This window comes from Neolamprologus multifasciatus, chromosome 6, assembly GCF_963576455.1.
Source record: "Neolamprologus multifasciatus chromosome 6, fNeoMul1.2, whole genome shotgun sequence".
NCBI lineage: Eukaryota > Metazoa > Chordata > Actinopteri > Cichliformes > Cichlidae > Neolamprologus > Neolamprologus multifasciatus.
This window is the reverse complement of record NC_140444.1, coordinates 15,245,075-15,258,715: the sequence shown is the minus strand read 5'-3', so window position 1 is coordinate 15,258,715 and position 13,641 is coordinate 15,245,075. Positions and strand designations below refer to the sequence as shown.

The window sequence follows — 13,641 nt, the reverse complement described above, 5'->3', positions numbered from 1 at the left end:
TGATGTTTTCAACCAAAAAGGAGATCATCACTCAACAATGTCACCCTTCAGTGAAACAGACTGACAGTGCATTTCTTATGTGTAATTCCCAAAAGAATAATACTATCTGGTGAAAAAAATAATTTTTTATAACCCATTTGAAATTGTGTTCTGTGGAAATAAATCTTATCAGCCTATTTCATTCCAGTTTTGTAAAGAAACAAATACACCCACATGCACTGAAATACTGCACTTGTCAACAGATTAGCCTTTCATACTGCATCCAAGTTGGTCTCTGTTCAAATACATATATATTTTTCGTTTGTCTCAAGTGCTTTGTTTGGATGTGTGCCTCTTGTGTGTGTATGTCTGAAAGGATCCTCGTTTTTCATCCAATGTCATCATCCTAATATAAACCATGATAAATCAAGATGAGAAAAAGGAAACAAGGAACATTTAGAGCTTAGAGAGAATGAAAATATAGACAAAGAATTCAAAAACATGTTCCAAAGTGGAAAAGAACGAAAAATACTAACGTGACAGATAATGTCCAACAAAATGCAAATCAAATAAACCATCAGCTTAGAGGAATTACAAGTGAGAAAGAAATAAGAGAGGAAAGAGGATGAGGGGACAAGTGAAGTTGAACTGCTAAGACAATAATAGCCATTGCAGCTATACAGTCTTTCTTCATCAACTCACTGATTGCTAAAATAGAGAACTACTCAAAAGTGAAGTGACAGAAAGTGTCATTGATAATAGACACTGTAATAGACTTTCCTTCTTTGTAGCTTCTAATATCCTCTCATCTGTCCCATCTAGTTCCATAAAATCCAATTTGCCTTGACATCACTGGATAAATGGTGAGGAAAATGTCAAAACTAAATGAACAATAAATATTTCAAAAGTTCAGCGGAAGAAGAGACGGAATTAAGCTGTAGCAGAATTAGCCGCCAACTGGTTTGCTTCTATTAAATCCTATTCTTTCAGGGTTGTTTTTTACTGTAGGCCACAAAATAGCTTATTGATCATGCCATCATTTCTGGTCTTACATCTTATTAAATTGTCTTTTAGATCATTGGTATTCACTGTGTTTACTCTAGTGCAATATTTCACTTCATTCATGCTTCATTTGGTGCATTTTCATTTGGCTAAGCCCTGCTCTCACCCTTTACTTCATTTGCATTGTGCTGGGAAAAAAAATAAAAATAAAAAAGGGAAACACAAATTCCGCTCATTCCACTCTTTTCACAAAGACCTCATGTTCTTTAGCTAATGAACAGTAGATCTGCTGCACCATAATAATTAAATTGCATGTGATTTGTAGTAATTGAATGCGGGTGTGGAAATGAGGAGAGGAGATGTACTGGAGATTGGAGTGGTAGCGGGATATTAACCGACTGTCTGTCTGGTTTCTGAGGAACGAGAGAGGAGTTTTACTGGAGTTTGTAAAACTGGACATTCGGAATGAAGACTTAATTAAGGAATACGATTAACGGGGAAACAGAAAAGCTGATGGGGAAGATGATGAAGAAGAACAATGTTTAGGGAGAAATAAGATCAAGTTGGAGGAGTCGGGTGATGGAAGACTATGAGCAGATGAATATGCATCATATGTGCATTAATATGTATGTGCATTGCATGCATTAGATCTGTATTTGATTAGTACAGTACAAGTCTTTTACTCTTTTCAGCTCTATCGCACAGTGGTGATGATGTCCTCTCAAGACTGATGCTGGACCAGAAAATCAAGGCTGAGTTTCGGGTCTACTCCCTTATTCAAGGTCCCTCAACATCTCACAGAGCTATCGCCCTGTCCAGCATGCCGTGCTTAATTTGCATACAATGATATGTTACCAGTCACTCAAGACTCCAGTTTGCACCATAGAGCTTAACTGGAAATAGCTAGCACATACAACCACCAGTAGTTGTCTTTTAACGAAGACCTCTCATCCAAAATTCAATTTCCATTCAATAACAATTCAATATTAAACTCGAAACATTCACAATATTACAGTGAGTATATCACTGAATTGGCTTTGCTTTTACACTTTACTCGCAGCTGTGTAGACTGCAAAAACGGTGTATTTTAGTGCAACTTCAGTATTTATTTAGGCCGACAGTAGTAATAACCGAGGTACCCTGGTATTTTTTTTCCTTCTTCGTGTTGTCAAGGCTTGGGTAAGCTTGTGGATTAAAATAGGGATGCTGACAGTGAATAATGGCAAACAACAGGCAGGACACGGTGACATCACCCATGTTGTTACTCGGATGTAACTGCATTTTCTGAATCACAGCTGGAAACCCTGCTTTCAAATTATACTCAGTGGGATGGAATATCTAACACAAAACACTTATGAGCCCACAACGTTATTAAGCACCGAGGAACCATCCCTTTAAATGCTCTGTGTGTCATTATTAATTCAAGTCTTAATGTTCTGAAATGATATGCGTTTTGTTTGAAGGTGGATTTTCATGTGAAGTTTAAAGCCTTAAAGTTCTTGTGTGTGCACTGGTGTGGGCGTGCATGTGGTGTGTGGGTGCGTGTGCGTGCCTGTGACAAAATTACACTGGTCTCCAGTTAATTTAGCTGTGTCAACTCCTATCCAGAAGCCCCTTCTGTGAGCGTTCATCAAACCATAAATGGTTTTCTTCTCATGAATATGCAAACACCCCCCCAAGCCAATCAAAACATCATCCTGTTTTGGCACACATCATAGCTTATGCACACAAATGTATGTTCATGTGTCTCCAGGACGTTTGTGTGCGTGTTGCCTATGTGAACTCACATGGCCAAGTGTGTTAATTTGTGTGTTACGCCCCACCAGCACATCACTAAAATATAGCAGATTGCAGTCAGTTTAATTTTTTGGTACTGAAAATCATACCTCTTGGATTAATAATTGCAATATTGTAGAGTCATAATTGCCATTTTGCCTGGGTGAAATGTAATTTTATGTTAGCAACATGAGAAAATTTGATGAAGGAAAATCACTAACATTTTTTTTTATTATCTGACCCTTTCTATGATTTTAATTACCTTCAAAAAGTCAAAAAAAAACAAAACATATACTATGGCTTTATTTTTATCTCACTTATATTCAATTCAGTATTCTCCTTGGAGTCTCATATTACAGCTCGTCTAGACATTTGATTTCTACTCACCAAAGACAAATGTAAATGTTTACGTACTTCAGTGTTAACCGCAGCCACAAACCCAGCCTCAGGGGAGTCACAAGCTAGTGCCAGTACTGGTCCCAATCTCGGGATAATTGGGAGGGCTGTATCCGGACGTGTTTCCAGTATAAAATCTTTGCAAAATCAAACATGAAGATCCATCCACTGCAGCCCCTGTGGAAACATGGAGCGACCTAGATACCTTTATCCGATAGCCACATTACTCATCTTTTATTGTTAAAGTCTTATCATTAAAGTAGCAGCTAACAGCTATGGATAATAGCAAAGCAATAACATTTTTGTGGGAGCTAGTCAGGAAACACTCAGTCCTCACAGCGTGTACCCTTATAATAGATAACACACAATACAGGACCCTCACAGAAAACCTAAAATATTGTCTTTTTTGGTTTGTTGGTATTACCTAAGACTGATCTAATCGAATCTTAAAATATTTGTGTTATATACATTATATGTTAATATTTAATTTTTGCACTGTGTCAGTCAACTTAAACATAGTGTTATCACTGATATTGCTTTTTAACAGTTATTTACCTATTTAGTTTATTTTTTTTGCCCAATGATATGTAAAATAGTATTTAAGCTAGCCCTAGTTGCTGCTGTGTGGGTTCTGCTGTACAGAAGGTGAAACACCAGCTTTTACAGAGAGCAACATTATGTAAACTTTCATTGATATCAACCCCAGTATAGGTATCTGTATAAAATCAGTAAACTACACATATATAAAACTTTCCCTGACACTTCTGAGTTACCTTCTTTAACAGAACATGGAAGCTAAAAATGGGCAACTATAAGCTGCTGCAAGAAAGAATTTGTTAAAATGTATCTATTTTTCTTGTTTATTTTATGCTTGTTTAAAAAAGTTGTATAATTTAAGTCCTGGGGCCCCACAGTCAAATTAAAATAACAACCTTACTGAGTAATGCAGTAAGTAAAAACTGTCTGTTGCTCATCTTTTCCTTTTTTAAAATTCCCTTTCTGTAGAGGATACTGTGTCCTGTGGCCTTTTTTTGACACCATTATATTTTAAAACTGACCAAACCCAAAGATCACGACTTACATATAACATGTCATTGTTTGCCATTATATACTGTATTACGGCAGTGAGATTTGTATACGGTTTCATTTGACGTACATGTTAAATGTGTTGTTTCCCTGTAATAAAGCTACAGGGATAGTGTTGTCATTTAAACGATTTGCCCCCTGACTTGAATTGACATGAACATTAGACAATGGGAATATGTGAAAGATGCAGTCATTAACTTATTGGATCTTTTATACCTTTAGGTTGAAATCACTCCCATTTGCTCACTGCTGAACATCCCAGGAGCTTGTAGCTGTCAAAAAAAATGTATCGTAATATACCCTACTCTTTGCTAAACTCCCCTGTAGTATTTTATTAATTAATAGCATCAAATCCAGATTTTGGCAAGCCAAACTAATAAAAGAGTAGGTGTTTTTGATCTAAATGCACTTTATGAAGCTCTGCCAGTAATGCCATTTTGTGGTTTCTTTTTTTTTTTTTTAATTAACAAACACTCATTTGTTTAACCCGTGCCAAGAATTTTCAGTTTACCAGGATAACTATTCCTTCAATTTACACGACTCTTGACATAGCTGTCATCCATTATCAGCCAGTCACAAAGATGTCACCAGAAGGACCAAGCCGCGAACTGTTAAACAGCAATCTATCATAGGCAGAGGACGTGACACTGTCAGTTTCAGATGAATACATCTGTCACTGTGGCAATAACTCATTGAACTTACGATTCCTGCTGTTGGTGGCGGAAAACAAGGCAGACAATGACCTTGTGCTGGAGATGTTAGGCTCTGACACCTATTGGCTGTAATTGCTTGTCAAGCAGCAGACATGGGGTTTGACAGAATGGTCAGGCAGTGTAATCCAGGTGTTAGCAGTGTCAATATAGGCACTATTAAACCCTGATGGAAAGCTAGAGGAATAAACTGTGACCTTTGTGTTCCTGCTGTCCCAAGCTACATGCTCTAAGGTTCTTACCATCAACCCGTATGGTTACCAAAACTCTGTTGATGATGGTGGACGGGATTTCTTTGAGGGAATATCTTATGGACTCTATTTGTTACAATTCTAACTGATGTGATCAAAATATGGACTGGATCAGTTTACGTTACCAAACCTTTGAAAAAGAAGTTTTAATTTTCAACTAAAGGTATTGTATATGTCACAATCACCGCTTACCTATGTTTGCCTCATATAACCATCAACCTTACATCACGTTTCCTGTCGACCCCTCCAAAAATGATAAATTGCTACTTTTCGCCGCATCATTGTTGCGTTAATTTGTCATTTATGTTTGTAAGTTTGTTAGCGTTAATCTGTTTTGTATTTCATGTTTTATTTTAGCATCACGTTGGTATCTTTTACCTCTTCACCATTGTTTTTATCTAAACTTGCAAGAAAGCAGATACCCATAATTAAAATAAATAAATAAACTGAAAGGTCGCTGAAGATTTAAGACATAATGTTTTGGTTAAGTATGCAATTTATGTAATATGTAGTTATTAAATGAAACTTTGAAACTTTTGCTTGGAAAACATTATATAAACCCTTTCAAGCTCTGTTGGTTGCTTGAAAGGGTTGAACACGAGACAACTGCTTTGTCCCTATCTGATTTAAATGAGGTAATATATCAGTATGAGGTAAAGTATGTGATTTATTTTTATGTCATGATTCAGCTAAACAAAGATAAAGTATTGCCAAGATTTTACATAAATCTTGCTGGAATAATTTCCATTTCCTGGGACACTAGTTTTCACTCTGAATAATTTATCTATTACTTTTTTCTTTAAAAATGATGAGCAGTACATACACTGAATAGAGAAGAGTAATTAAATGAGAAAGCTTTCCATCTGTGTCTCATGCTTTCAGTCACCTTCCTCATTCTGGTCCATTATGACTGAATTCATAGGCACTCTTGACCCTGCCAGAGTCAGTGTAATTATCCTAATGAGGTGTGGTAAACCTTTTTATACCGTCTCTCTTCTCACTGTCTCTGCTACTGTGTATGTGCTCTTTTGTGTTATGAGTCCCTTTTCAACTCTGATGGCCAGTGTATTCATCTTTCCACACACACACACACAACCACTCCTTTCGATTTCTCCTCTTGGATTTCACACGGACAGACAGAAGAACATGCAAGAAAAAGAAAGTGACTGAGCGCCCCAGCATAATTAGTTGCTGGCTTTTTATATTCCATATAGCCTTGGTGGACATCTCACCCTCATATCTTTATATCAAAGGGTATCAAAGGATATAAAGATAAGTCTATATTAAGACATCAGACTCCAGAGTGTCTGGTTTTCTGACCCGAGCAAAATCCAGTTTATGAGGAAAGATCAGAATACATCACTGGGTAATGTGCACTGCTGCAGACAGACAGGAAGAGATCAAGCTGGAGATATGCAGGTTAAAGACACATAATCAAAATGTTGGCTTTTAGACTTTAAGATGAAGAATAAGACACGGGCTGAATTGAAGAGGAGCTGCTCTCATGAGTCTGAAATGGTATTGTGAGAATGAGCTTTCGGTACCAGAACATTTTCGATAACTGTGCAAGTCAAACTTATAAAATCACATTGCCTCTCAATAGATTCATAGTATGTGCATGTGTGTGCCAAATTCTGGAACCATTATGCACGTGCAGTTTTTGAGTAATTTAGCAGTCTTTCACTGGAACAATTTTTGGCAATGTGATAGCATCCCACCTGTGACAAAATTTATCGGCCTGTATTTGAGATCAAAAGGAAGAGAGATTTCAAAGATGGGTCTACTCCAACTCATGAGCATTGGTTAGTTAAATTAGAGGTACTATTGAGTCCTGCTGGGTTGGAATTAACTTAATAAATGAGTTGGTTTAAAACTGAAACACAGACCAAAAATAGGGACACACAACAAAGTTCACAGAGTTTTGACTTCATTTATCTTTGGATAGGAACTTAAATTGTACTTCTTCCTATTGGAGTATTGGCCACAACCAACACCAAAGATCATAGCTGGGCTGGCGTTCTGTATTACAGTCTTCCTTCTAAGCAAAATTCATTACTATACAAGTAGTTTTCTTGACAGCCTTGCAAAGAAAAAGTGATATTGAGGCTTGTTAAATGCTTTGAGGTAGCAGAACTCCAACACACAATACAGACGTTAAGTGGAAATCCTTCTCACAAATCTGTTTGAGGACGTTTGCATTGTTTGCCACTTAGCAGAAGGAACTTTTCTTTTGATCTTCATTGTAGTCAAGTGCATCGTGACAGTTGTGCAAAACAAGAACACAGCCAAAATCAGCTACAGTATGGTGAGCCAGAAGAGCTGGAGGCTGGATGATTAATGTGCGTGCTGTTCTGCAAGCTTCGTATGTACTCACTGTCCAGCTTTCATTCATCTCCGGTCTCACGTCTGTCTTTCCACTCAGTGCTGGGAGGCGTGGAGTCACGTGGTGTGCTGAGGAAGATTAGCGACATGTTGGAGGTGATTCTGAAGAGGATGGACAGTTTGTCCAAACTCGACAACACCTCCACCACTGACGCAAGGCGCCTGGATGAGCTCAGCTCTGCCATAAACAGGTACAGTATGTTTTTTCAGTTCTTTTAGTTCTTCTTACAGTTCTTGTGTGTCAACAGTTTACTCTATTCAGAACAACTCTCCTATGTAATGTCCTTCATAAATGTTTATAGTGATTATATATTAATAAATACAGATTTATGTTATGTTTTTTGTCTTCAAAACTGCATCTGCAAATATCAAGAGTGATATTTAGTGGACAGAACAGTATATTAGAAATTCTCCATGTTGTCAGTTTTATTAATCAACATACAAAGTTTTCTTCCTATAGAAACACTGTTACCACTGTTATCAGTCTGAGTTTTATACTTCGTGGCACATATGAAGTTCGGGGAATAGATAAAAAAATATATAGTACAGTACTGTGCAACAGTCTTGAGACGCCCATCATTTCTTTATGTTTTGCTTCGAAGGAGCCAGACTTTGTTGTAACCACTTTTAACACTTTGAAAGGCCTTCGGAGGGCCCTTCAAAGTATTTTTCACTCATCCTCAGTTTAATTCGTATATCTGACCATTTTTAGACGAAGGGTCTTTTTTGTATTTTAGCCACTCACCACCAATCTACAACATTAAATGTCATTAAAGCATAAAAAGCAACTAATACGAAGGATGAGCCAGTGTTGAAAAGAACCAATTTTAAATTGTATTTTTAGGCACCTTATTAGTAGCAGTCTTTCTTAAAAACATGTAATTTGTTCCTATGTTTTTAGTTGAATGTACAAAAAATGCCAAATATTCCACAGTTTGACAGGCACAGATACCAATCAGTTGATTTCCAAAGAGCTATTAGCTGAAAACTACTAGCAATTAACTGAAAATGAATAGTTCTTTGGGCCTATATTGGCATGGTGTGCAGTGTGTCCTTGGGAAATGTCTCAAACTGTACAAATAGAGGATAAAATAGGAAGTGTCAAAATTGATGGAATTATGAATGCAGAAAAGTACAAAATCAGATTGTGATCCACCATGCAATACCATCTAGGAAGCATCTGACTAGCAACGGCTTTTTCAGCATGACAGTCCTCCCAAACACACTGCCAATGCAGAAAAGGCATACCTGTATAGAAAACTACACAATGGAACACTGTCATTCATGGATCAGCCTCTCCATAGTCTGAGCCTCAACATTACTGAAGCTTGTGGGTCCATGTTGACAGAATGGAACAAAAGGAAGCCAGCATCCAAAGAGGAGCTTTGGATGTCCTTCAAGAAACCTGGAGAACTATTCCTGAGGATTACTTAAAGAAATTACAAGAAAGTTTGCCTGAAAGAGTTCAGACTGTGTTGAAGAATAATGCTGGTCATACCATACACTTAATTTCAAGATCGTTAGATTTACACCAACTCTGCTTTTGCCTTATATACTGTATTTCCATTTATATTTTCACTTGAACTATTTCCCATTTTCCTCTTCATTTCTTTATATTTTAGCAATATATAAAGAAACAACAAGTGGCCCCAGACTTTTTCGTGGTACCGTAGATCCTTTTTTGTGATTTAATTTGGCCAATTTCCCCTCCAGTTTCATCTTCCCTTGTATGTCCAGATGGCTTTACAGTTGCTAGATGAGTTCCTTATTATCATGTACAGCATCTCCCTGTCACCACTACAGTTGTGACTTCTGTCTTCTCTCTAGGGATGGGTATCATTTAGGTTTTATCCGATACCGGTGCCAAACCGGTACTTTTGAAATGGTGCCGGTGCTTAAACGGTGCTTGAACCGGTGCTTAAAGAATGGAGAACACAAAATTGGTCCAAAAACCTCTCATGTTCAGCTGTTTTTTTGTAAAAAGATAACAATGTTAGCCTTTTCTGCAGCTATGGGGCATATATGGTATCACTCTTGGCTGGAAGCAGTGCTTAAACAATGGAAAAAACACAAACTTTGTCCAAAAACCTCTCATGTTTAACTGTTTCCCACTTTTTCTTTGGTCATTTTAGCCTTTTTGGCCAGGGTGAAGGGAGTATCTGCCATCAAACAAGAAGACAGCCGCATGTAGCTATGATGATGTTTGCTAGTTCACCTTACATGCATTAATGTAATAACGTGGTTAGCCTACTCAACGTAAATTACACACAAACAACATTAAGCCACTCACGCAGAGAAGAACGGCTGCTGCTGCCATCATCATCCGTCATCATTTCTGCTACACTGGCAGGGCTAGGGGCCAGGACTCTACTCTTCGGGTTTTTGGGGGATGTTGCTAACTCCGGGTCCGATAACAGGCACCACACCCGCAGTAGATGTGCACGGTGTGAGGTCTCGCAGCAAGCTATCAAATACGGCACATTTCTCGGCTTTTAAAAAAAACGCTATGCGTTGCCAGGTGTTTCATCGGATTTGAGGTGTTACCTCTTTTGACAGTATCACAGTATCAGCTTTAAGCACTTGTTGCAGGCTGCTGAGTTTGCATATTTTGCTGTGAAGTACAGCCAGACTTTTGACCGCTTTGCCTTGGGCATTTTTAATCTGTAGCTCTGCTCTAAAAGAACGTATGTACCTGGACCCGCCTACTATCCTCGGAAACGTAAAGTGATTGGCTAGAATCTAAAGTGTATCACAGCTCAGGAAAAAAAAAAGCACCGAAATAAAGCACCGAAATGTGCGCTGCTTTTCGGTCTGGTTACTACCGTTTATGACAGAACCGGTGCCATCATGGCACCGGATACCGGTACCCATCCCTACTTCTCTCCTTTTTACTCCTTGCAATATTGTGTTTAGCTCTTAGGTGCTTGCTCTCCCTTTTCCCCCCTCCTACAGCCACTTGTGGAAATTGCTGACTGGTAACTTAAAATCACTGCTGGAAACAGACAAGTCTTGCATGACCTTGCTACTCTAGCTTATATCAGACTGCTCCCCTCTTTGCCCCGTTAGCATTGAAACATCTGATTTGTCTCTTTCTATAACTTTCACTTCATTTACAACTTTCATTTTCAAACAGCCAGACTAAACTCAGCAGGAGTGATGTGATACACACTGACAGAAATCCCTTCACTTCCTCAAACCTTGTTAAATGATCCCAGATAAGCACTCAGGTTCAGGTCTGTGCAGAGGCACTCGAGCGGAAGAATGGAACGATTAATACAGTCTGACGTTGGTGTTAACTGCAATCAATGTTTAGTAATGGGCTGTTTAATGTGGAGGAAGCCGTTCTACTCCTAGGCCATTACTGAGAAGTACCCTGCTGAGAGTGTAACTCTGTATATTGTCAGGGACTCAAAGTAGGATGGTATTCATGTATTACTCTACTGAAGGGCATTGTTTTGAGGGGGTGAATAGATACTTATACTATGGGCAAGATGTAATTGCTTTTAAACATGAGCCGAAATCAATGCTGTGTCACAATCCTCTTTTAAACACTTAGTCCAGTTTGCCCTTGAGCACTAGAATTGCTGTCAGCTTACAACATCACAGCTAAATAATGAATAGATGTACTGCAGGGTCTCTCTAAATTAGTTAAAAATGTAGTAACAAGTGATTATGCTTCACAAATACATAATTAGGATAACTGAATCATAAGAACAGGTTATTTGGTCCCTGTACATTGGTAGTGAGAGCTTGTTTGACAGTGCCAGTAATAAGTTCATGCTGGGGATTTCATTCCAACACGGCTGCCCGATTCTGTTTAACCTTCATATTGAGAATTTCAAGGTTATAGTTCAATAGTTTTGGATCACATCTTTGTTTTTTGGAGATAATGTGGTCATACTTTATCAAGCGATGGCCTCAGACTACAGTAGTACTAACACAGTCTGTTACTGAGTTAAATAGCATCTCCACGTAGCGTTGGGCAGTATGACCAAAAGTTTACATATGGTATTTTTGTAGGTTTTGGTGGTTTCACTGTATGTCCCAATATTATTTTTGTATAAGCAAAGCTTTTTTTAATGAATTTATAATGTATTAGTCACAGCTGATGTAGACAAGTGGTATCGACACAATGCTTCAAACTACTTTGTGAAAATTGAATGATGTAACTTTTTTAACTGTGTAATTATCGGTGTAAGAAGCAGACTATGTTTCACAAATAATTGTATTTTATGATGCTGAAGTTAGTTCTTTTGGCTGCTCCGTTTAGGGTCCACACAGTAAATCATGTGCCTCAATCTCAGTGTATCTGTAGTATCATCCTCTGTTACACTAACTCTCTGCATGCCCTTCTCAACCACATCCATGAATTTTCTCTGTGGTCTTTCCTATGGCCTAGCACCTCAACATCTTTTGTCCAATATGTTTACTGTGTCTCCTTTGCACATGTCCAAACCATCTCAGCCATGCTTCTATAACTTTGTTTCCAAACTGCTCAACCTGAGCTGTTCCTCTAATGTACTCATTTCTAAGTCTGTGCATTCTGGTCACTCACAATGAAAATCTATACATCTTTAACTCTTTTTGTCAGCGTCATAGTTTTCCAAACCAGACACCTTTCCCCTATGGTGCTATCCTTCTGTCACAGATCACCCTGGAAATATAATCTCCACCCACTCATCCTTGTCTGGACTGTCTTCTTCATTTTCTTCCTCTTATGTGTCCTGCACCACCCTCACATGCAGTACCACATATCCTGTCTTGGCAACCTATCGTATAGATCCACAGAGACACAGCAGCAACTCTTTCTTCCCTTCTTTATATGTCTCATCAACACTCTCAAAGCAAACATTGTATCTGCAGTCTCATTCTTGGCATGAAGCCACACTGCTGCCCATTAGTTGTCACCTCTCTTCCTAACCTAGCTTAAACAACTCTTCCCCAAAGCTTCATGGTATGGCTCATTAGCTTTACCCCTTTGTACATCTCTGCATGTCACCCTTGTTCTTGAAAACTGGTGCCATTGCACGTCTTCTCCATTCCTCAGGTATCCTCTCACTCTCTTTAATTTTATTCAACAGTCTGGTTAAAAAGTCCACTACCTTAAACATCTCCATACCTCCACAGGTATGTATCTGGGCCCTTTCCACTCATCTTCTTCATAGCTGATTTCACTTCCTCCTTACTAATTCTCTGCACTTCCTAATTCATTAACTGTCCTTCATCTGTCCTCCTCTCTCTCTCTCTCTCTCTCTCTCTCTCTCTCTCTCTCTCTCTCTCTCTCTCTCTCTCTCTCTCTCTCTCTCTCTCTCATATTCTGCATTCATGAGCTCCTCAAAGTAATCCTTCAAGCTTCTCAACACACTCTTTTGACTTATTAGTGCACTTCCATCCACATCCTTCATCACCCTAATCTGCTGTACATCCTTTCCATCTTGATCTCTCTGTCTAGGCAGTAAATATACATCTTTTTTTCCCTTTGTTAGAGTCCAACCTCACATACAACACCAGGTTTTCCCTTTCTCTGCTGCAGGCCTAGCCTCCCAGTATCCCTGTCTATTGTCTTCATCTCCCTGACTATTACAAGTTTTCTTTGCTAACCTTTTCCTTTGAATAGTTTCTTTTACTCACTTATACCTAATTTTACCACAAAGTCACCTTGTCCTCATTCCTCTGTCCAGAGAGTACACCAAACCCCTCTGTTGGCACTTTCTCTCAGTACTATAGTTGTACTTTCAGTTATCTGGTCTCAACTCCTCCCTGTACTCTGTGCAACATTTTTTCCTTCCTCAGCTTCCACCATTTAATCCATATCTCTGCCTTGACTCGCTTCCTCTTCTTGATTTTCAAAGTCCTCCTACAGACTACCATCCAAAGCTTCATAGCAGCATTCTCCCCTGGTACCACCTTGTAGTATCTCTTTCAGATTTCACCGTCTGCATAAGATTTTGGAGATTTAGTTGTGGATTATTAATTATTAATTTGGTTCTTATGTGACAAGCATACACTGGTAATAATGGTCCCTTCTTGATTTTTTTTCTTGCATTCCTAATAGCAAT

The 13,641-nt window shown here is 38.5% G+C and overlaps 1 protein-coding gene and 2 long non-coding RNA genes across 5 annotated transcripts in view; 1 reads left to right on the top strand and 2 right to left on the bottom strand.

Annotated features, from left to right (window-relative positions):
- The window catches only part of LOC146516677 (alpha-1,6-mannosylglycoprotein 6-beta-N-acetylglucosaminyltransferase B-like), a 134,025-nt gene that overhangs the window by 26,267 nt on the left and 94,117 nt on the right, over window positions 1–13,641 (top strand). For all 3 annotated transcript variants that reach the window (XM_085162295.1, XM_085162294.1, XM_085162293.1), the window contains exon 3: window positions 7,623–7,773. In XM_085162295.1, the coding sequence (XP_085018421.1) occupies window positions 7,623–7,773 (151 nt within the window). The remainder of the gene's footprint in view (window positions 1–7,622; window positions 7,774–13,641) is intronic.
- Window positions 1–13,641, bottom strand: part of LOC146516679 (uncharacterized) — a 34,988-nt gene that overhangs the window by 3,368 nt on the left and 17,979 nt on the right. The gene's annotated exons all lie outside the window — the stretch shown is intronic.
- Window positions 9,735–11,579, bottom strand: LOC146516680 (uncharacterized). The gene is made up of 2 exons (XR_014874502.1): window positions 10,358–11,579; window positions 9,735–10,128 (listed from the first exon to the last, which is right to left on the bottom strand). It is a non-coding gene; the product is annotated as an uncharacterized LOC146516680 (long non-coding RNA).